This window comes from Triplophysa rosa, linkage group LG8 (assembly GCF_024868665.1).
Source record: "Triplophysa rosa linkage group LG8, Trosa_1v2, whole genome shotgun sequence".
Classification (NCBI taxonomy): Eukaryota; Metazoa; Chordata; class Actinopteri; order Cypriniformes; family Nemacheilidae; genus Triplophysa; species Triplophysa rosa.
In genome coordinates this window covers 26,916,135-26,940,102 of record NC_079897.1, presented here as the reverse complement: position 1 = coordinate 26,940,102, position 23,968 = coordinate 26,916,135, and the positions used below count along the sequence as shown (strand labels likewise).

The window sequence follows — 23,968 nt, the reverse complement described above, 5'->3', positions numbered from 1 at the left end:
GAGAATAATGTAGAGACATGGCTGATGTTGCCATGGTAATGTGTCATACTTTAATGCACTGTAGCTCTTAGCTGGTGTTTATTTAGGCTAGACAAAAGCATCGAGGAGGGGAATCTGCTAAACGGTGCTGACATAGCGAAGCAAAACATTTACGGTTAACAGTGTTTCATTTCATCTCCACACTTAAAAGCACACTGTGGTGGTGCAGTAATGCGTGGGCTCGTCTTAGGGCAGCTTTGAGGCCGCGATCAAAGTCAAGATAGTGTCACCCAAAATCACATCTTAATTCTAACAACTTGTCAATGTATTTATAGATGAAGAGTAAAATAAAGTGACAAAAAGCATGATTGCCTTCATGTATTTCAATAGAGTACAACAAGTTAAAAATGCAATATAAACAAAATGCAGCTATTCGTTAGCTTTGATATGAACTCACTGAAACATTCCAACAAAATTGTCCACACAAAATATCAGGAGTGCAACATTAAACAAAACTTTAGTGTCATTTTCAAGTGGCCAATAAAGAGTTCCTGATCATTTCACTTCATTAATAACATCAACATCAATATATGTACAGTATATATAATATATATATATTTCAGAAGAGACCCTCGGCTCTTCATCACCTACATTTATAACCAGTGTTAGGTTTGAGTATTGACTACTGCATTCAAAGTCCTTTTCAAGCTGGGCATTTTCCATGCTACATTTCATAATATCGACATATCCCCCACAACTCCCGCACCCCCCAACATTCTAACAGCAGACTGGACAGTACACTATGACTACAGTGACAATCTACAGATGGAAATGAGCAACAGAGGTCCACTTTGAGTTGGACCTGGAGTTTAGAGTTCATAATGAGCACAGAATAATGTCTGGATAGTGTCCTTCATTAAGTTGTAGTGATTCTTCATGTAAATCAAGACAGAACCGTGCGGTTCATGGACGCACACCGGCGAGGAGAAACCGTAACCCAATGAGAGTTTGTGGCATGATATGAGTGGGACTGGGACTCTGAAATAGATGCTACAGGGGCCGTTGCTGCTAAAAGAGGAAAATTGGCAAAGTATCATTGCTTGTTTGTTATTCGTTTAGTCAGGCTGTGCTTGTCTATAACTGCCAAGATCAGACCACGCTTCATGAGTAATCAATGCAGATATCCAGACATGTTTTCAAAAGTTTACAAACAGCTTTTCGTTTCTCGTAAAAATGCAACACAATTTAAATTAAACACCATTGTAAATCACAATCCTCTAAAAATGTCTAAATTGTTGTAAACTACAATAATATTATATAAATGTAATGGCATAAACATTATTTTACAAAAGAGATACATGATTTGCAGGGTTTTGGTTGAGGTCCTCAGGTTGGTCGGATGTTAACTGTGCGCTTCATTCCCACACTCGCTCTCCTCTGGGATATCCTGCAGATCTGAACACACACACAAGAGTACTGAGCAGAGAGTCCCGCACATTCAGCTATTCAAGTCAACAGTGTCTTCGTGAAGCCTGACGTGCAAGCAATATGATGGAGAACAAAGCAAAACCTCTCTACGCAGTAAACAGGACTTCACATCTGCACAGACAGAGCTGGGACAGCGAGGCACACGAGGGCCCTAATCCTCAAACTGACACAGCAATGGAGGAAAGAAGAGACTCACCTCTGGGGCTGTCAGCCCGGGGGGATATGACCGTGTCACCGTTCTCCTGTACCCCTTTTGTTGGATCCACTGTATCCTGTGATGTCACTGGGTCCTTGGCTTCCGTTGTGTCTTTAATACGCAGCTTTTGAAGTTGTTTATCCGCTTGATTTTGCGCTCTGTCGCTCTTCTTGTGTTTGTCCTGGGCGGCACGCAGTCGCATCACTTCCTCCTGTAGCAGGTTGTACTTGCGCTGCAGCTGTGCCAGATCACCCTGCGTACCCACCGGACCGCCGTCCTCCGGCAGAGCATCCCGCGGCGGAGTATGAGCTGATGGATCTTCCAGCATGTCCAGCTCCAGGAACGAGTCCTGTCTAATCACTGCAGCCTGACACACACACAGAGAGAGAGAGAGAGAGAGAGAGATTCTCACACATCAGTGGCAGTGGTTTATAGAAACAGAAAAGCGGCTGAAGGTCATGTGCTCTGTGAATCTCACCTGTAGAGCATGCAGCTGAGTGCTGAGGTTTACAAGTCTCTGGTGCACCTCCTAAAATACACACAAACACTTGCATCAGATATGCCCTGTTCTCATGTCATGCACAGCTACTGTCACGTCTGAAATATAACATTATTTTATACTGTGGAATTAGTGCTGTGCCAGTAAGAATGAAAGCAAACTTGAGAATGAATGAAGAAACAAACAAAAATATATAATGAGAACAAAGAAAAACACTCTGATAATGAAAACAATAAACTGTAACATGGTTTTCAAATAAACTGCTTTTTTCTTAACCGTTTTCTACGTTCCGTCATTTCTGTGCAAATCATGGTTTATGAATTACGAGTTCTCATTTGCACTTTCTGTTTTCGTTTCTGCTTCTCAAGTTTACGTTCACCTTTCTGGCACAAACCTCACGTGTGGGCGGGTATTAAGGGCACTTTACTCTCATTGGCTAGTGAGATTGAGCTAGTGAGGCCTTGAGCAGAGGTCATTTCTGTGCAAATCAGATATAAATCATTCTTCATCCAATTAAACAGTTTACATAGAAATGGATTCTACGCCTTCGCTCGTATTTTTAGTGTGATTCATTGGCCAAAAGAGAACACTAAAATGAAGAAAAAAACATGAATTTAACCAATAACTCAGTTATTCTTATTGGCTAGGTGTGTCATGGATTGATCCATTTGATTACTTTGAAAGATGTACCTCATTTAATGTCTTGTCCAGTAGCTGGTTCCCGTTTCTGTCCTGTAAAATGTATATCATGCGTTTAAATAGATGTCAGAGAAGCAGATGAGAGCATGTCGCTGTCTTTTTTCTTACCTTGTCTGATGCACTGTTCCTACCATGTTTACCGTTAACTGAAATCACTCCATCTATTTGAAGATCAAAAGGAGGAAAGCATTCGATCAGATTTGTCAGAAGGCACAGGAACACATTTGTGACTGCGAGCAGTTACAGCCACCGTGATAAGATGATTTTTTGATGTTCATCATATTTGCATGTACACTATAACGTAATGTATTTACTGTATGTATGAATATTAATCAGTACTGACGCTGGTTTAAATTCTTCTATCCACTCCATTTTAAATAAATGTTTTTAAAATGACAAATATCCATTGCATTGCGGACAGTATGAACAGACCTTTAAGATGTCCCGCTGATCCATAAAGGGACCTATAGTTTGCAAACCTTTATGATCTAAAATAGCACAGATTTTCACTCAAAGAGGGCTAAACTGAACGAAGGAGGCACACGTGCACATATAAACCTGCATACTATTCAACCAAGTCTTGCGATTTACATGGGAATGTATACTGTACCTGTTGTTTTAGAGATCAGCTGCGCCTCTTTCTGTTCACCGTTCAATCTGCAGGACTGTCGACGGTCGTTGCTGGAATCCAACAGCACTTCACTCAGTCTGTCCACTGAACGTTCCAAGAAAGAAACAATGACCATCGTGCCTTTCATACCATGCTCTGTTCTTTACATGTTGAGGTTCTGCTTTCTCACCCTCACTGATGGCGTCGTTCAGCAAGCGTTCAGCTTGAGGAGCGTAAGGTGTGTCCGCTCGGAATATATTTCGGGAGTTTGAGGGAATGGTAACGTTTTGACCTCCTGTGACCTCTGCTAGATCTGAGAAGAGCGTCACTCGCTCCTGTAGCAGCTCCAACACCTCACGGTCCTTCTGCTGGATGTCAGCTGGAGAGAAATTAGGAAAGAATCAAATCAAGAGCATCAACAGATCCAAGAGACTGCTGGGAAGGAAAATATGACAAACCTCGAAGTCTGCGTAGCAAAGCTTTGTCCTCAGTTTCAATCAGAGGAAAATCCTCCCTCGATGGGCAACTAGAAGAAAGAACGAGACAGACGGAGCAAAGTGAGAGTCTGAGGGGTCGACTGGGCAGCGATGTTTCAATGTAACGTGTCGATTGTGTAGAGAGGATGGTGCAAAAAATTGGGACTGATTCTGACTTGCTCACTGTCTGCTGAATGATTTTCATCCAGGTCTTCCGGTCATTTTTGGAGGTCGCATGGAGCTCATACATCTCTGGAGGTGTGGAGTGACTGATGAGGAACATTCCTCGCTCCTGATTGGCTATGTCTCTAACAATCAAGTTTTGCAGGCACAGCACTGCTGGTTTGTCCTGTAACGAGAGGCATACGGACCCTGGGTCAGTTTGTGACGCACGTCCTATGAAATATCACGTAAAATGGGTTTGAAAAAGGACTATGACCCACCAAACAGGGGAACATGTATTTTTGGTCTTTCTCCTGCATGAACACGAGGATGTCTGTCATCAACAGAACGTGCACGTCTGCGGAAACAAAAGGAAGGGTTACTGATAATCCACGCCGTCTACGTGAGGTATCATAACACAACGCAGCAGCGATGACTGGAACCTTTGAGTCGGGACCCCTGAGCCTTCCACAGCAGTGTTCCTTCATGAATGAGTCTGCGGCGGAGCAGCTCGCCTCCACGAAACGCCCCTCCGCCCTTCACCTCCGTCTGAGCCCGCGGGTCCACACGGGACTGGATCTCCTGAAGCCGTTGTGCTCGCTCCAGCTCCTGAACTTGCTGATCCACCGAGCACAACAGCTCCCGGATCAGGGCCAGAGAGTGAACCAAAGACTTGCTCTCTTCATCACTCCCTGAAAAGTCAAAGAAATCGGTTTTCAGATCCGCTCGTATATCAAAACAGGATCCAATGAAGAATGTAGATAGAGTTCATATAGCAGCTGTGTACAATGTGACATTAGAAACATTTTTTTAAGCCAGACCTTTGGTGTTGTCCAGTATGCGCTGGATGAGCACGGGATATTTAGTGATACGCTGAGTGACGAGTAAAATGCACTCCTGAACTCCATGCCGCCGAAGTAAAGAACCCCTGCTGACTCGCTTGAGAGAAGAACACCACAAAGTCAACAAGTTAGCCAAAGAGTGCACTCAATACGTCGTAATAAACAGGAACAGAAATGAATTCACACCACATGTTATTAAGCGTTCTGAACGCTCACCCGTATGAAGTGCTGGAACTTCTTATCACGGGCCAACAGCTCCTTATAGAGCTTGACAGATTTAAGGTGGCGACTGCAGAATTCCACATAGCACTTTCTCATCTCCTCGGCGTTCTGACCTGAAAACTAATGAACAACAACAATCAAAGCAAATGTACAGTATACTTTGAAATGGTCATAAATCATTTCAGAATGACATTTTCAACATTTTTGGAGGTGCATGAAGCTCACCTGCTCCACCAGAATATCTCCCAGCTGTTGGATGGTGAAGTTGCGGGCGCTGCCAGGTGCCAGACTGTGGCTCCTCCGCGCCAGCAGCAGGCTCAAGAAGCGCGAGTGGACGGACAGCAGCTGGTCTAAGCAGGGAAAGATGGCATGGACTACACCCATCTCCAGCATCAGCTCCTCCAGCATCCCTCTGCGAAACACGCCCTCCATGATCCGCAGCGTCCGCACGTGGTTAAACTCTGTCTGAATGAGCTCTGAGAGAGACGCCATCCATTTTCAATCAGAATCGCCCGAAACGCAGTGCTCTCAAAAGCAGAAACCAGTCAGACAGCAACGTCCAGGCCCATTCTACAGATCTGATATTTTGATACAAACTAGGGCTGTCTAACCATTAATCGCATCCAGAATAAAAGTTTGTCTTTACATAATATACTGTATGTCTGTGTACTGTGCATATAAACTTTGTACATGCATATATATCAAATATAAAATGAATAAACATTTATATATCATTGAAAGTATTGATCATCTAAATAAATGTAATTATGTCAATATTTCCTAAATATGTGTACGAGTTTATAAATACAAAATTAATATGCACAGTTATCCAAACTTTTATTTTGGATGCGATTAATCGCTATTAATCCTTTGACAGCCCTACTACAAACAGATGTTTATCTTACTAATTAAGTTTACAAACTAGGATGGACGATGTTGATCTTGATGAGTGTAAATAGATTTAGCCAGTAAGTTTGGGTGGATATTGTCTCATTTGGGATACTGTATAGGCACACTACTATTTTTAACCCATTTATTTCTATCTTTTGCTGTAGTGTGTCAGTAGAAAATATCAGTTTCTTTTTTCTAAACATTTCTTTTGCCATTATTTGTAATAACGCAGTGAGATTGTTGTATGCAGGAGGAGTCTGACAGCAGCCGGTCATCATTGAGTCTGTCTATTGTTACATGAAGAAAGAGAAAAAACTGAGACGGACTAAATCTAAAAGAACTGTGGCCATGTTGGCTTCTGGGATCACTCTGTCTCAGCATGCACACTGTCCGGTGCGTGTCTCACCATATATAACGTCTTGTCTCTTAATGACATCTTTGCGATGAGACTGCAGATAAGACGAGTCCACAGCTAGGCTCCAGGAGTCTGCCTCAAAGTCTTTCCCATCATTCTTCAACTCCTCAAGCATTGGTGTGTAATACATCTCTCCTGTGGAAGTGAGAGCACGTCTTTTTTAGCAAACCGCATACAACCCCATTTCCAAAATAGTTAAGGCCCAACGCGAAGTGCCAAAAATAGAACGCGGTGACTTTCAAATCTCATAAAGCCATATATTTGATTCCCAACAGAACAAAGAAAGAAATGTTTGAACTGAGAAAATGTCACACGTAAACGAAAAGTTGGAAAAATGGTACTAAAAAGAAACAGCCTAAGACACATTTTGCAAGTTATTAGGCTCACTGGCAACAGATCAGTAACATGACTGTATGAAAAGAGAATCTAAGGTAAGAGGCTAATCAGTTAGCATTCTGATGTTTAAGAAACAAATAGTTATCGCTCACTTATTGAATAGTCATTATTAACTACTAAATGCTATATGTCTTAGCACGCTCCAACTCCAGCAACTGGTCTCCTCAGTTTCCAGACTTGTGCCACGCGCAGACTTGACTTTCAGCATGCGAAATTCCTTCAGACGGTGGTACGAAAAAGGGCGGGAGCGATTCCTCCATTTGATACATTTCTGTACCGAGAGGTCACGCTGTGACGTTTTGATCTTCTATTGGTCTCACGCACTCACGTGACAAGAATTCACAGGTCAGAGTTCACCAAACGTGAACTTTGCTATGCAGAGACATATCTTTGGACAGGCTTGAGTCTCTGGTCTGACGCATTCGCATGAATGGAACGAAAAGTCAAGTGTGACCGGGGATTTCCATAGACTTAAAAGAGGGGATATGCGATATGCAATCAAATTTTTTCCCTTAAAAGTTGCAATTTGACATGGTTTTTATGTTGTTTTGCAAACAAAACATCGGTTTATAAGATTTGCCGATCATTGCATTCTGTCTGCATTTCCATTTAACCCAGCGTCCAAATATTTTTGAAAATGAGGTTGTACATTCTCTCATGTCTTTGTTCTGGTTGTAAATGTCTTCACTTGTACCTTCATCATGGAGGGACTCCATTGACATGGCTCTGTTCCTAAAGTTCAAGGAGTCTGTGGAGTGAGAGAGAATCCGCCGGAGTCCGAGAGGAGAGTCATCGTTCAGAATTCTGTTCCAAACACAAACATCAAGTGTCAAGATCACACAGTGTTTGATGGAGTTCAACATTGTTATAAGGTACTATATTTCACATACACTGGCTGTGCTGACATTACATGTACATCTAAAAGAGTGACACATTTTTTAGAAATCGATATATTCAGGATTACATTCAAATGCTAAACAAGTGTGTTGGAGTTAAGTTGGATGTAAACTATCCAGTACACTGGCCATCCATGAAGGAAGTTATATTTCTACAGTGTCATGTTGCCAGGACGTACACATCTACATCGTAGTCAGTAGAAATCTGACGTAAATCTCAAACAATAGCGCCAAGTCTATGGTCCGTGTAAGACAGTCATACCCAGCTATGTTATTGGTGGAAACGCTCTTGTTGAGGGACAGGGTGGAGCGTCCTTTACGGGAACCGAGTAGTGACTGTCTCAGTGTCTCTGACGGATAGATCGCAGAGCTAGGCCTCTCCTTCAATATCGTGTCTGGCAAAAGAAAAACAACAGGAATGAATGACTGTATTAATACTTCGCCTTTTAGCAGATTCTCTTCATTCTCAAAACTATCAAAGCTCCAGATCACAAGCGGTGAACTGTGAACACACCCAAAGCATGTTAGGGTGTCTTGCTCGAGGGCACCTCAGTTGTTTCCTGCTGGCAAACCTGCAACTTTCAGGTAACATTAGGCCACAAGTGGGCCATCTGGTATTAATACAGAAACAAACAAAACTACAGTAAACCACACTGAGACAAGCACTCACTTTTGCTGCGGAGCGCCACGTTTTGTAAAGATGCTGTGTTCCTGACCAGCGCCAGCCTCTGTTGCTACAATTCAAATACAAGGTCATGCACATTAGGGTCATTGCTGAAATATTCACATACATGTCCTAGATTCTAAGGTGAAATTGACCATATTTGATTTGGGAGCTGTTACTCGCTCGCACAAAGCTATTGTATGGATTCAGAAGATTCTAGGAGTGACCAGTAGTTTGGCCTGCGCTAATAGCGTTTTGGTGATTTTTGAAGCTTGACAGATATGATCTTGATGAAGTGATAAAAAGATAGAAGTCTTCAAAAATTGGCAAATCTCAAACACCACAGTGCAAAACCAGACAGCAAAAGTGAGAAAAAAATCTCATTTGTTGTTATCTAGTCATTTATATTGAATCTACAACTGTTACTAACCACAGCATAGATGCTAAGCAACAACAGAGCTAGCAGAAAAAGATCTGGAGAACATCTTAGGAAGGGCAGTTTTACATCCATTCTAAATCATAAACATCTTACAGGCGTCTTCTAGATGTCTATATGACATCTGACAACAGACGTATTGCAGACGAGCAAATCTTGCAGATGTACATGCAGACATCAAATAGACGTCTGGCAGATGTTTGTGTGCTATCAGGAAAGCAGTTATTAGTTTATGAATGCAATGCACATCTGCCCCATGATGACTTACTGGTTGATTGACATCTATCAGTCTGCATGTTTGAAAAACCATATTTTCTTATGCCCCTCTTACCTTCTGCTTCATTTTTGCGCAGTTGGCCAGTGAGTCTCGGCAGCGGTTATGGATGGTCACATTGCAAGCTGGAAAACAATAGAACACAAACAAAAATAATCTCTCAAATAATAGATCTTAAATAGTAACAAAAAGGATAAAAAAACTTGTGACTTTGCAGCAGACATTAACACTTGCTCGTGTCTACTTCATATATCAGCGGTTTGTCAAACACTCCCTGGAGATTAAAGTTATTGAACATCTGTTCATTTATGTTAATGGTTTAGACCAGGGGTGGGCAAACTTTTTACCTCACACATGTTGGGTTTCCATGTTTTATGGGGACATTCATAGACACAATGGTTTTTATACTGTACAAACTGTATCTCATATTCCCTCCCCCTAACCCTAACAATCACACACAACTGTCTGCTCTTTTACATTTTCACTAAAGTTCATTCTGTATGATTTATAAGCTTGTTTCCTCATGGGGACCAAAAAATGTCCCCACAAGGACAAGGGTTTTGGATATTGCCATACCCTTCCCACACACGCACATGCACACGCACACACACACACGCACACACACGCACACACGCACACGCGCACACGCACACACACACACGCACACACACAGGCTTTGGTTGACTATCCCCGTGGGGACAGTCCATAGGCGTAATGTTTTTATACTGTACAAACTGTATATTCTATCCCCTATCCCTAACCCTATCCCTAAACCTAAAGATCATAGAACACTTTTTGCATTTTTAGATTTGTAAAAAATATTGTTCTGTACAATTTATAAGCTTTTATGCACATGAGGACCTCAATTTTGGACCCCACGGTGACACGAGTCCCCATGTGTTGGTGTGCATTCAGGTTTAGGTCCCCACCGGGATATACAAACATGAACACACACACACACACACACAGTTTCAATAGACTTCAGCAGAAGCTGTGCACAATAAACCCATGTATTATCAGCGCTCACATGAGATTAAACACTTCACTTTTGCAGAACAGAAGCAGAAACAGAAGTTGTGAAATATCGAAATAAGCAGAACAGGGGAACCACATGAATTAAAAAATCATCTCATTATCTACGTTTCCATCCACCTGTCTTTATACTTGGGATATCGCATGGAAATGGCACATAACAAAATGCACATAAATTCTAAAAATGTGCAATAAAAAAGTGCTCAACTGATTTGCCCAGGTTTTAATCCGATAAGAAATGCACAAAAACGACAACAGAAACACATTTATGGAATCATTTCCTTGATGAAACGTCGTGGACTAACCAAGGGTCCGGTCTCATTGTACAGCATCTGCAGTGTTGTTCTGAAATGTTTTCTCCAAAGTGGTTCTGTATGACATCCAACCACTGTCTTTTATTGGTTATTGTGTTTCATCTGTGTGCTTTGTGGCGCAAGTCATTTAATATAAAAAAAGACGACTTACAGTTATCCTATTCCAGAAACTCCTGTTTCCCTTACTGATTGGCGCCAATTTATCAAGAAGTTAAGATTTTCTACTCTTTCACAGTCTGTGCGACCGAATTCCGAAACCTCAGTATGCACAAAACAGTGGGCGAGAAATACCTGCATGGTCTAGTGCTTCCGTTGAGATTTGTGAGTGTGCATCAGATGGACACTTCTCTATCCCATGATGCAACGGTCAAATTTCAAAATTGAATCAAATAAAAATAGTAGAAAACTTCAAAGCGATGTCCGTTTTTTAAATGTAAGTTCAGATGAATGGATTTCTCGTGAATTAATCATGTTTGTACCAACGCCTAGGTACAGGTTGTTGTAAATACGTCATAGGTCAAACAGCATACGGGTCACATGACCATAAAACATGGCGGATGCAGTACATCCGAAATTTGCCCTGCGTTCCAACTGGGATATATCGCCCTCCGAAGGGCCCTTCGGAGTGACAACAATCATGGCCGCCATACTGAAGGGTCGTTCCAAACCGAAGTGCTCATAACTGGCCACTTCAAAGGGCCCTTCAGAATGAAGGATTTCCAAGGGTACAACTGATGGTCACTTTGGGCTCCCATGATTCTTTGCGCAGATTCTTTGCGTGGTGACGCCGCCTCCTTATGGGCGCGGGATGATGACGCAGAAGGGCACTTCAAGAAATAGTTGTTTGGTCCCCTACACCCTTTAACCCTCCAAAGCTCTCACTCCGGAGGGTAAACCATTCAAAGGGCTTAGGGCATAGGGATGAGCCCTTCAAAATGGAACGCAGGGCTATTCATACCACCCCCACACATACTATATAGAACGTACTGTTTTAACCCTCGATACTTCATTTCAATCAGTACGTACTGTCATAGTATGCAATTTTTGGCGCAACGAGTGCTTTATTCAACCCTTTGCTAGTGCCTTACACATTAAGTGTGAGTATCTTTCTCTCTGATCACCAGTGATAATATATTCAAACCCCTCCAATTATTCACACCGGCATCTGGATCAATACGTCACTGCTGCAGTATTCAGGGAGAGATAGTCTTTGTCTAGCCCTCGGGATCTTCAGGATCTCACACTCTCGAGGTCACGGCTCATTCAGCTGCTGTAACACAGTGGGAATGTTACAGAAAACACTTCTTCATGACTCATTTTATGTCCTAGGACAGTGGTCGGGAACTTATGGTCTGCAAGCCACGTGTAGCTCTTTTCAAAAACTCATGTGGGTCGCCATTTGTCTTACCCTTCACCACCAGATTTTTGACAAGCCATCACTAAACCACAGAAAAAGGCAAAACAAGCCTGCTGTATGAAGCCTCTGAATGTGCTCCACATACAAAACGAACATGCTGAGTCTGACCCGCCTCATCTCTTAGCGTCTCTGATGACCTGCTAGTCAAATTGAAAATAAGAGTGTGATCTTGAAGAGGATTGTTGTGTAGTGTTGTGCAGGACTCACTGGGGCAGCTGAGGGCTTCTTTGGCAGTGATGCTCTTGTTGCAGGCGGAGCAGAGTGTGGTCGCAGAAACGCTGAGGGAGGTGAAGAGATGACCGTTACTGTAACGCGCCTCACGCTCTTTCGTCTCTTTCTCTCGCGCCTTCATCCGCTCCTTCTCCTTGTTCTGCACATACACAAGGAATAAAAACAATTGCTTTCAGTTTCGTACTTCTTTAGATTCACCAGCGGGTTTCATGTTCATGTTCTCATGGGTAAATGCATACGGGGTGATGACGTACGTCCGCTGAAATCTCAGCCACCATTTTACAACGAGGATGTTAAAACAGGGTGCCTAGTGGTAGCCTCAGACATGACGCTCACGGACCGTTGTCTGAACGTCTGATGCATGAGGCAAACTTTCTTGGAAACACTTCAGCAAGTTCGAAGTCGTCATCCGATTGGTTAAAATTTACAGGATTTCCGGGAGACGTGCATATTGCGTTCTTTAACGGTCCGCCTGGAAACAACACAAAGTCGTCTGATGGAAGAAGTAAGCGGTTGTGTTTACAATTTTTGACACGTTCGTGAATGTTCACCGGTCGGTTACTGTGGGGACATTTCCACGCCTCTAAACTCAAAACGAAACCTGATTAGTTGCTTTACCTGTCAGTCATATGGCCTCTTGGGCAGGCTTTGACCAAAGAAAGCGGCCAAAGTTCGCGAGACTACAGGTTGGCTATGGTTCATTCATTTCTTAACTAACATGGCGGATGCAAGTGTGTTGTCGAACATAGAAAGTTAATAAACAGGTTTTAAATATCTGTAGGATTTGTATTCAATCGATTCCTCGAGTAATTTGAATAGAAAAAATCATAGAGGCACATTTTGTTGCCTCAAAGCTTGGTTTAATCCATTTAACTACAGTCCACACGGAGCACTGCGTTTCCCACACACCATTATTACTGACGCACAGCCCGCTAAACTCTGGACATGTTATGTAAACACAGAAGACACTGCAGAATAAATTACAGAAAAATATACCGGCAGAGGTTTTCATTTCTGCTCTGACAACCGCGAGACTGCGACAAACACTAAAACTAAATGCACATGGGTTTAGTTTTCAAGATATTATTGTTTGCAATTTCGCCAATAAAAATGTACATTTTTCTAAAAAGGAAACAAATTGTTCACTTTAAGAGACCTAAATATTCTCTTGTACATTTAGTAAGAAAAAGTACTTGTTATCCGAATGCTCCATTAATCGATGGAATAGTGGGTAGAACACTAGATTGCTAAAATAATCGATAGCTACAGCCCTAAAATCTACTGTTTGAATCGAATCGATTAGGATCATCTGAATCGATACCCAGCCCTGATGTTAATATCATAGTTTCTGTATTTTACTCGCGTCTGAAATGGTCGGGCAGCACTTTTACTGTCAAACTGTGTTTAGCGCTGGTGTCATTTATAAAGTTCTCTGAATAATAGCATGAGGTATTAGCAGTTTGCTTTATTATGCTTCTATGGGTAAATTAATCAAATGAAAAAAGCACCATATTCATCTATGTTTTTAATGGTTTATTTTCCTCACTTTGCTCTTGGCGTGAGATTTATTTGGGCAGAGTGAGAGCGTGAGATACAGCCTAAAGCATGTCTCACAACAAATGTGTGAAAACTGACAACCCCGTTACAAGCATGTCGATAGTTAACAGAAAATTAAAGTTCTGATAATGTCACAAAACGCTGGGTTTGATTGTTATGTGGAACAATGCACGTCAGTTTCAAACATTCATCTCCGGTACAGGAAGCACACAAACACAACTTCCTCTGGAGAGGTCAAATAAGGTCGTCTGAGGTTAAAAAGGGAAAAGGGTGCATTGCACAATAAGACCGCAGAAGCTACAGAGTGCAAGACATTCTACAGTCTTCTCACTACAGATATAGCACGGGTCACAACATTGTTCCAATTCACCATCAAACTCTCCTCAAAGTGAGGGATTAGCTAGAACGCTGAGCAAATATCCTCACAGCGCACATCATGAGTGTACTGTACTACATTAAACAAGGTGCGTGTTCAACCCCTGCACACTACAGCCGGCTGGGTATCACATGCTTTCACTCAGAGTTTTGGTGTGTTTCTGTAAGGCACGGATGATTACACAATTTGAGACAGATGCTGGTGGTTTTTTAATCCTGTCATCAGCTACTATTGATTTGAATCTGATATAAAGCCCACAACACTTACCAACACCAGGTAAAATTACAGACATGAAGGAACCTTTTAATTTAACAAAACAAAGCCAACTGTTGGCTTAAATGAATCCAGAGAATGTTCATATTTGACACAACCATGGGCTAGAAACAACCCAATCTTTTGGGCTGAAAGAACCCAGCATAGGTGCATTTATAACTTACTGGCTGGACAATCTGTACAAAATGATTTCAAACCTACACAGACCAAGAGAGCCGACATGACACACTATACAGACAAGACTGTACCATAGACGCATGGAAGACATGCCTAACAAACACGGTAGGAACACATTGGCCTACTGAGAATTCATTTATGAAATGTAAAAATAAATAACGAAATGGTAAGGTCTTTGTGTTCCAAGCATTTTTTTATGACTTCCTGTTGTGTTTTATGGTACTGATTCAGAGTATTCCCTGTTGAAAAAAAACAGCATAAGCTGGTTAGGTAGGTTTTGAAGCATGATAGCTGATAATTCAGTTTGCTAGATGGCCATCTGCCAAAACATTAAAAACAATTATATCAGTGCTCCAGACTGCAACCAAAACACATTTTGTGACCAGTTTTCAAGACAGCATGATTTTTTTTCACAAGTACTCGCACATGTACGACCTGCAAATTTGGAATTTCTTCCGGTTGTTATTTCATGTGGAAAGACGAGTAGATCGTGAGCCCACCAGTGTAGGCTGTGTGTGTGTGTGATAAGTCAACTGCGCGGGTCACGCGGCACTGATGTTTCCCGCGGCCATTGCGGACGCGCACACTTCAGGTCGTCATTGACAAGTTTACACACACACAACGCGAGCGCATTACTACAATTCACTGTTTGCTTTCACTTTCTATGTCCGTCTCCGTCTCGCGCACACACGTGTCGCGCAGCTTCCAAATCATACTCAACTGCGGATACGCATGAATAGACGAGCTGGACACATGCGCAGAATGTCATACTGTGGACTCGGCTGTCAACATTTGTCTTGGGAATGTGCTGTACGCGGACGGGATGTGCGGACGACCGCGGACCCCCTGATGACGAAAATTGTGTCATGTGGGGGAATCGCGATGCCGGCCCAACATTGTGATGGCTGTCAGCCATCGGCGATGGACGATGTCATTGTCTATCGGCCCAACCCTAGATATAACCCTAACCATAAAGCCATGTTGGCCAATCAGAAGCCTGGAATCTGACGTCAAACAAAGAAGATAGTGGCACACATTCCAACGTCATACCCAAATCTCCGGTTTCACCATCTAAGTTTTCAAAAAAGTTTGGTTTCAGTGACCGGGTACTGCGTTTGCGTGTGGACGAACGGCCAAACCACATAGAAAAAGCTGCAGTTTTGAAAATACCTGTGTTCGTGTGGACAGGGCCTAAGACACAAGCTCTGCAATAATTTTATATTTTAATAATACATTTTATGCATTCTTCAAAATGATTCCATCCACCAGTGTCAAATCTAACTAAATAAATTGAGCTTTCCCTCACTTTCACATTGTCACCTGATTTGGCCGAAGCCGTCTCTGTTACAGCTGAAGAAAGACTTTGATTGTATGTGTGTTGACACAGCTGCGCACACACCAGCGGTAAAGACACGTTCAGGATGCACTGGCAGAGTTTAACTTCATCCTGCTCCAACACACCTGTCTGTCATTCAAGTGATCCTGAAGACGTTGATTCAGGTGTGTTTGACCTCAACTCTGACGGAGCAGGGCCTCTGGTTTAGACTCGACATCATTGTGCTGAATTTCTGTGCGGTTGTTTCTTTTCAGCATCTCAACGTGATGTAATTCAATAGTCATGCAATGTCTCATTACAATCCCACAAGTCTCCAGTTACACAGTGTCATTGTGAAGGGGTCGTGTTGGTATTACAACTAAGAATGACTTTGAAGGAAGTGATGAAGGTATTTCTACATGGTCTAGTTGAGCCACAACCCAACAACCAGAGCGGAGGAGCAACAACTCAGCATGTGAAGGGTGGGAACATTATCTCTGTAAATTTGTGAGATTGGATACTAGATAAGCTGAAGTCAATAAATAAGAGTCTAGCACCTTCTGAGTGCTTAAACTGCCCTCACTTGAGACCATTTACACGGCCAGATGTAATAAAGTCTGCTCTCACCTGGACACTCTGTTGCCCTCCGGTAGATGTTATCGGTCTCTCAAGACCCTCAAACAGTTTTCACCCATGTTCAAACTCCATGTAATATAGAGGACAACATCCCTCAATCATACTTCCCTCATAATAAACTTTAAGGTTTCGGAAATATTATAACATTGAGGACCAAATAAGCTACAAGAATGAACTATACATAACGTTTACATTGTTTATCTGTTCACTCGACTAAATTGTGACAAAGTGCAAAAAAAAAGAGGAAAACAAACACAAACTGACCATACTTAAACACAACACAGCAACACTTGAAAAGAAAAATGAAATTTGATCAAAATATTAATTGTGATTATTTTACGCAACAATTACATAATGGTTCAACACAGTGATTACAGCTGTCTCTGAGCATCTCAGGTGTGAAACACATTGAATGACGTGACAAATCAAAAGGCTTAAAATCAAAACGTTTGTATCCAAAAACGTCTGTTTCTGCATTCAATCATTGTCAACGAAGTTCATTCTCGATTAGTTGGTCTGTGACGTCACTTGCGAGCTGTGCAGTTATAAATCAAGCACGTTCCCTTTTAAAATGACCGTTTTAGATGCGTCTCTCCCTGCAGCATGAGCTGCCCAGTTTTAAAGTCAGACGTGTCTCTTCGTGCAGCGCGAGGTGCGCAGTTTTAAAGTAGGGATGTGCACGAATATTCAAATATTCGATCCGCAATAACTATTTGAATATTAAAAATGCTATTTGAAAATTCCTATTTTTCATGAGAATAAAACTGCGTCACCACAAGGTTAAGTTACAGAAGACTTTAGAGTTGTCACGTCTTATTTAACGCTTCTTCACTTCTTCTGTAATGATTTTTTAATGTACAGAAAATATAAAAAATCATTTGTATGTGTTCCTAAATCTTTGTTCACTCAGATCGCAAGCTAGTTGAAATATTTTAAGTTTACACACTGGATGCCCGGATCGCGTTTTATGCTGGGCTCACATCACCATATTAAAATTAGGGCTGTGACGGTGGCAGTTTTTTACCACCACGGTGGTAATAGACAAATCGACCGCGGTGGTGCGGTGGTTGAGAAATATATATTATTTATATAAATAATCCGGCCAATCAACGAGGAGGGCTGAAGACACTGAAAGGATTGCACTCTCGCACTGAAAGCGTTTGCTAGCTCGAGCTGCTTCAGTGATCGCGCATCAGTTGACGGAATAGGCATTTGCACATTATTTTAAGTCATGCCAATCACAAATACAAACCATTTTAAAGCATCATGTACTCGCGTGCTCTCAAAAGACGATCTTCAGTCAGTGCATTCAGGAGATGCACGCGTACACGGGACACAGCCGCCACTCAAACAGCTCGCAACATGTGTCAGATTGAGTTATTTTCGCAATTTATTACGAATAAATGTTCAGACACACACGTTATAATGCCCGTCTCTGCGAATACTCATCATAGAAACGTAGAGCATATGTCTAAAGAAAGCTTGAAGTGTCAACTTTTAAATGATCCAATTAATATTTATATTCTCTGATTATGTGCTATGTATGATGAAAGTAAAGACAGGAACAGCAAGATTCTTCGTCAAATATGTTGATTTTACTGCGCGTTTGGACGATATCACGATGCGCATGTACAGTACAGCGGATCTTCAGACAGTCCCAAAAATCACCACTCCGAGGATAAACGGTTTCATTTTAAAGTGCGACTGCATCAGGTGGAGCACATTCTTTCTGATAAGTATTGTTTCTTTCTGTCCTTACTGTTTACCATGGTGTTACTATAGTAAACGTATAGTAACCATGGTTTTTGGGCAAAGATTTTGTCAGAGCTCTTGTTATTCTTAATTTGAAACATATTTTTCATTTTTACACCAGACATATATATATATACTGTATATATCGGTTCAAGATATCAGCTATCGGTCTACTTGATCTGTAATAATCGATATCAACATCGGCCCTGAAAAACGCATATCAGTCGACCCCTAACTCGTACTCTAGCAAACAAGACTGTGAACAACCTGCTAATGTTGGGCGATATTCTCTATAGTCAGATCGTTCTATCGCCAGCCTAGTGTTTCTCAATTATAGTCCTCGTGCCCCCTCTCCCGATATGTTTTATATAGGGAGACATCTAAAATATTCTGGGAGAGGGGGCGCGAGGACTGGTATTGAGAAACACTGGTGCAAAGAACCAGTCTTTTGCAAACCTCTGGTTTAGACATATATGAAGACGGCAATCGGACTCGGACCCGGAAAAAAAATCAGCTTGAGATCACCTCAACGAGGTGGTGTTGACCTGTTTTAAAATGATCTATGAGTTTTGTAAATATAGTTGGACAAACGCGTTACAGAACAACTGTCCAAACTGCATAAAAACAGTGCTGCGAGCATTCTGACCATGAGCACAGAGTCTGTGGTCATAATCTCACTGGAGAGACGGGCAGGCACACAGATATGAAGACAGACTGTGGCCTCACGGCATACAAGTGGAAACAAAATACAATATGAAAATGTAATGGTTTAAATTTAGGTTTATTTAACACTTCTGTGCTTTGAAAGTGTACCATGCCAATAAACAGAATGAAAATGTGCAGTAAAAGGCCCTGTTAAATGAATAACTGGGTTAGTGTTATGACACGCTGGACTGCTCTAATAACATGTGACCTGGTCCTCCTGTCTCAGTTCTGTGCCTGAGGCTCAGAGTACAATTCTGTCTCTGTCCTCTCAGTACTAATGGGTCCAGTATGCACTGTCCCATGCCCTCACGAAACACAAAACACATACAATACAGTCTGTAAAAACAAAGATGGATGGACAGGGATAAGTTCAGAATATTCTTTGTGTGGCAAACTGTAGCAACCACCACTAGACAACATAAGATGAAATATCTTTAATGATCCCCAATCAGCACTCGATTAGTTTCTCACTGCATTGCCATAAGGAATGAACTTTAAAAGCACACACATACAGCATGCTAAAAACACAGGCTATAAAAGTCAAGGGTCAAGAGCCCAACTCAAGAAAACACTGATCACCATGATGATGACTTTTGTTAGCTGGGGACGTTCTTAAAACATTAAAAAACTGGACACTGAATGTTTTTAAAACGTTTTCAAAAGCATGAAAAACCTCTAAGGAAAGTTCTTATAACAAACTTTTGTTAGCTGGTATATGTTTTCCGTGCTGTTTAAAGCCCAATTACTAGCCGCTTCGGCGAAATCGCTTTTTTAAGTGTCGTGGCTTCTTGTATCATCTGGTTAGGCCACAGTGTTAGAAGGGAAGGAATTCATTTGTTATTATTCTTATTCACGGAGTTATATGTGTGTTTTGCTTCTTTCATTTAATGTCTGTGTTTCTGACTTTTTCTTCCAAAAGTTTTGACTTTTAAGCAATAAAATTGATTGAAATTTACTCATTTCTAATAAGCTGTATTTAATTTTAAAAAAATTGCTTGTAATCTGTTGACATAATTTTATTGAGTAGATCTAAGGTATTACTTTTTACAGTGTAATAATATTATCTGCGATTTAGGAGCAGTGAAATAATCCTAATGACACCACAGGTGAGTTTGTCCCGGTGTTTTGTCAAAGCACTGTCACTCACAGTCAGTCAGACCCCCTCCATTCCTACTCCTGTGTCCCATATACACCAGAGTTGCCAAGTTAGCGAATGTTTTTGGCCATACTGGACTTTCAGTTGTATTAAAAATCAGTATGTGACAGTTCAGAGAGTAGTAGCAAAATGGATCTGACCAGACAAACGAAGCTCTGACATGACACAGGACACTTTTGCTTCAGCATGCGCTCAGAGAAACAGTTGTTTCCTCAGTGCTGTAAGGGAACATAGACGTCATCCTGTGGGAAAAACGGGTGTCCTGCTTTCAGTAGAGCCCTGCGAGAATAAACCAGTGAACAATAACTCTTTTGGTAGTCAAGGTCAGCAGGTTCTGGGAGTGAGAGTGTTATCAGGTAGATCTCAGGTGTAGGGTAATGTTTGGGAAAGGGAAATATGAGGCCTTATGATGATCTGTTCAATAGGGGGAAAAGGTCTCCATTTCAATTCTTTATATTTCTTTAGTTAAAGTGTAATATTCTCTTGTTATACGTTATCATTACTGATACGGGTAGTTTGCCACATCCCACAAAATTAGGAATATTAGACCTTTCCTGACCGAGCATGCTACACAAGTAGTCCAGGCTCTTGTTCTGTCCAGACTGGACTATTGCAATGCGCTACTAGCTGGACTTCCAGCTTGCACAACCAAACCTCTACAGATGATCCAGAATGCAGCGGCAAGAGTGGTCTTCAATGAACCGAAGAGAGCGCACGTCACTCCTCTCTTCAATAAGTTACATTGGCTCCCTATAGTCGCTCACATCAAATTCAAGACTCTGCTCCTGGCCTACAAGACCACCACTGGTTCAGCAGCCCCTTACCTTCACTCGCTAATGCAGACTTATGAACCCGCCAGATCCCTACGCTCTGCAAACGAACCACGTCTTGTGGTGCCATCCCAGAAAGGTAAAAGATCTCTCTCACGTACCTTCTCGGGATCGGTTAAACATTTATGGAATGATCTGCCCACTGCTACAAGATCAGCAGATTCTGTATCCATCTTTAAGAACCGTCTGAAAACACATCTCTTCCGTCAACACCTGACTGATCAGTTCAGTTCTGATTCTTTTCTACTCTTTCTATCCTTAAAGAATTAAAAATAACTTAGCTTTGTATACTGTGGTAGGCTATATGATATCAGTTTTACTGCGCTTATGCTTTTTGTTGTCCTTATGTTGTTCCAATTGCTTCCATTGTTTAGCTCATTTGTAAGTTGCTTTGGATAAAAATCTGCTAAATGACTAAATGTAAATGTAAAATAAAAAAAACTGTTCAATTTAAAGTGTTCTATAAAACTAAACTTCATTAATGTCTCATTGGGTGTGAATAAAAACTTGTTTAGGCATCATGCCTTCTCGTTTTTTTAGCAAAACATGTTATGATATTGACATTTTTAGACTGTTACGCTAATGAGATTTTCAAGGTATTCTTTTAGTTATAAAGTTATGCCCCAGTTTCACAGACAAGGCTTAAAACTAGTCCCAGACTACAATTAATTTTGAGCTATCTTAACTGAAAATAACTTGCCCGGACATATCTTAAAATATGTCAGTGCCATTGTTTTGTCTCAAGATGCACATCAGTAATGGTTTCTTGTATGGTATTTTAATAAAAGCGACTTAAATAGCCTAAATTAACTAAGGCATAGTCCTGGTTTAGGCTAAGCCTTGTCCATGAAACCGGGACTATAAATTTTGACATACATGCTTTGTCAGAGCAAAAATCTGTTAATGCAAGTATTATTTTTTAAATCATGTTTGGCATCCTAGAAACCAAGATGTTGTAGGAATCGCCCAACTACAGGACGCAGAAGGGCTGTCAACCAGTCTGCCTAAAGAATGTCTTAAGATACCTGAGGTTCCAGATTTGCAGAGGGTTTATCAAACATGATGCTGTACATAAGTCTCCTTGTCCACATACCTAATCCTTCTTTGCACAAGTTGTTTTAACACTACATACAGTATGTTTCATAGCTCTTTTCTTTTCTAGCCTGTCCAGTTAAAGATTGATCAGTAATCATGGTCCAAGAAATAATGGTGAAAGCATCCACCGGCCATTCTTCCTCCAATGGCACGTCTCCGAGTGATGGATTAGCACTGTCTTTTTCAGGAGATTGAGGGAACAACATAAAGACATGTACATCAGCAAGTCTCTCCACAGTTTAATCCTGCTATGTGTGTGTGAGGTGAAATACTGTCATCGCATGGAAAATCAGTCACTACCTGCTTGGCCCAAACCAAAATGTAGAGACCAGGTAAAGGATAAACCAACACAGCATTGACACAGAGGTTGTCGCCTGGAAGCCTACATAGTGCACAATGCACGAGTAAATCTATCCCATTCACACACCAGCAAGAGGCGCAACTCCCTGAGCTCTGCCTTTCGTCGCTTCTGCTTCTGCCGGAGGAAATGCTAACACCATTCCACATCATCTTCCGCACGGCCCTCCTCATTTCTGTGCTCAACCAAGACCCCATTGGTGCTTGTGCTTCATTCTCTCCAACATCCCATTGTCACTTCTTTGTCTTTCTGATGGTACAATGGATGGATCTGGTGATGTACCTGTTATCTCTGTCCATGTAAATGGATGCAAATTTAAAAGGACAGCACGCACCACATACAAGGTCAAAAGCACTATGTACACTGTAAGAGCGTTTGGTCGGGTAACCTAAAAACGCTTTTAATGTGGACATATCTATAATGGACTTATTCGTGTAAAAACAAACGAATTAACCACATAAAAGCCCAAGAAGCCATTTTTACAGTGTACACTAAAATGCAAAGCTTGTCTATGCAAATAATGCACAGACTGTATAGAGATCAACAGACACTGGTTCACTATCAAAACTACTACAAAACAAAGAATTATACACACTTGACTCGACACGGATGTGAATAAAATGGGGGTTTCGCATAAACATTCATGACATCCAGAGAAAAAGAACAGATGGAAAGAAAGACGTGCAGAAAGTAGGACCGAAACGTTGAAAAGAAAAGCACACAAATAAAGACGAGCAGGTTAAATGTAAGTTGAGGTGAATGTGTGAGGTAATGCAGCAGTGTTCACGCGCTGCAGTCTTTGTATTTCCCTCCCCCACTGATTCCCTCAGCGCTCTGCAACGTGTTCACACAACCGCACAATAGACTACAGCACACACGTATCTATCGAGAAGCACACACACGTCTGCGATTCACAAAACACACGTTGAAACAATAAAGGAAACTCGCACGCAAATACACATGAGTGTTTCATTAATTTAATTTCTATTTTGTATTTCATTTTTAAATTGTTCATGTGACCACATAACAAAGACGCCGGGCGAGATCGAACTTATCAGACCGCAAGAAAAAAATCAAAGTAAACCTTCACAACACTCGCGTCAAGAGTCATTCATCAATATTGTGTCGATCATTGTCTTCTTTAAACGTGTTTGCTACATGCTGCATTACTACCAGCGTGTATGCTTCGAAAATAAAACGAAACGGAAAATAACGATTAAGTTAAAGATAACGCGTTCAACAACGTTATAACTCCGTTATAAACTCACCTTTAGATTCGTGTCTTTCATTTTATCCTGCCGTGTTTTCGGTAACGGGTCCGAGGAACGGGACATGCCGAGAAAATGAAATCAACTCCGCCAACAGGAGCCGGGCAGTTGAACATCCACTTATATCGAGCGTATCCAGAGAAAAGCGTCCAGTGATGGCAACAAAACCATAAAAACACACGTATATTAAGGCTTCATTCAATCTCGAGTGAACAGTGGTTTCATAAAACGGATTTTTTTTACAGGAAACTCTGCAGCCCTCATCAGTGTGATAGTGACCCCGGTCAGACTTCTAGCCAATAGTAGCCGAGTATTTCTCTGACTGACAGCC

General features: G+C 41.5%; 1 protein-coding gene across 1 annotated transcript; it reads right to left on the bottom strand.

Moving 5' to 3' along the window:
* Positions 1-283: 283 nt before the first annotated feature.
* Positions 284-23,915, bottom strand: arhgef2 (rho/rac guanine nucleotide exchange factor (GEF) 2). Its single transcript, XM_057339412.1, has 21 exons — positions 23,638-23,915; positions 12,116-12,278; positions 9,203-9,270; positions 8,442-8,505; positions 8,034-8,166; positions 7,570-7,679; positions 6,471-6,614; positions 5,399-5,649; positions 5,168-5,293; positions 4,931-5,048; positions 4,553-4,801; positions 4,391-4,467; positions 4,124-4,296; positions 3,930-3,997; positions 3,662-3,850; positions 3,472-3,576; positions 2,970-3,022; positions 2,853-2,894; positions 2,142-2,192; positions 1,664-2,030; positions 284-1,434 (listed from the first exon to the last, which is right to left on the bottom strand). Exons 1-21 carry the CDS (start codon positions 23,701-23,703, stop codon positions 1,382-1,384), a joined length of 2,670 nt encoding a protein of 889 aa, XP_057195395.1. The 5' UTR covers positions 23,704-23,915; the 3' UTR covers positions 284-1,381.
* Between the last annotated feature and the right edge of the window lie 53 nt (positions 23,916-23,968).

Bases quoted from the DNA above. Each gene is read 5' to 3' on its own strand.
- arhgef2 (XM_057339412.1), bottom strand. From the start codon at position 23,703: ATGTCCCGTTCCTCGGACCCGTTACCGAAAACACGGCAGGATAAAATG. The intron at 4,468-4,552 runs GTTCCAGTCATC...TTGTTTCCGCAG, and splicing joins TCAGGGGTCCCGACTCAAAG to ACGTGCACGTTCTGTTGATG. The intron at 2,895-2,969 runs GTAAGAAAAAAG...TACATTTTACAG, and splicing joins GGAACAGTGCATCAGACAAG to GACAGAAACGGGAACCAGCT.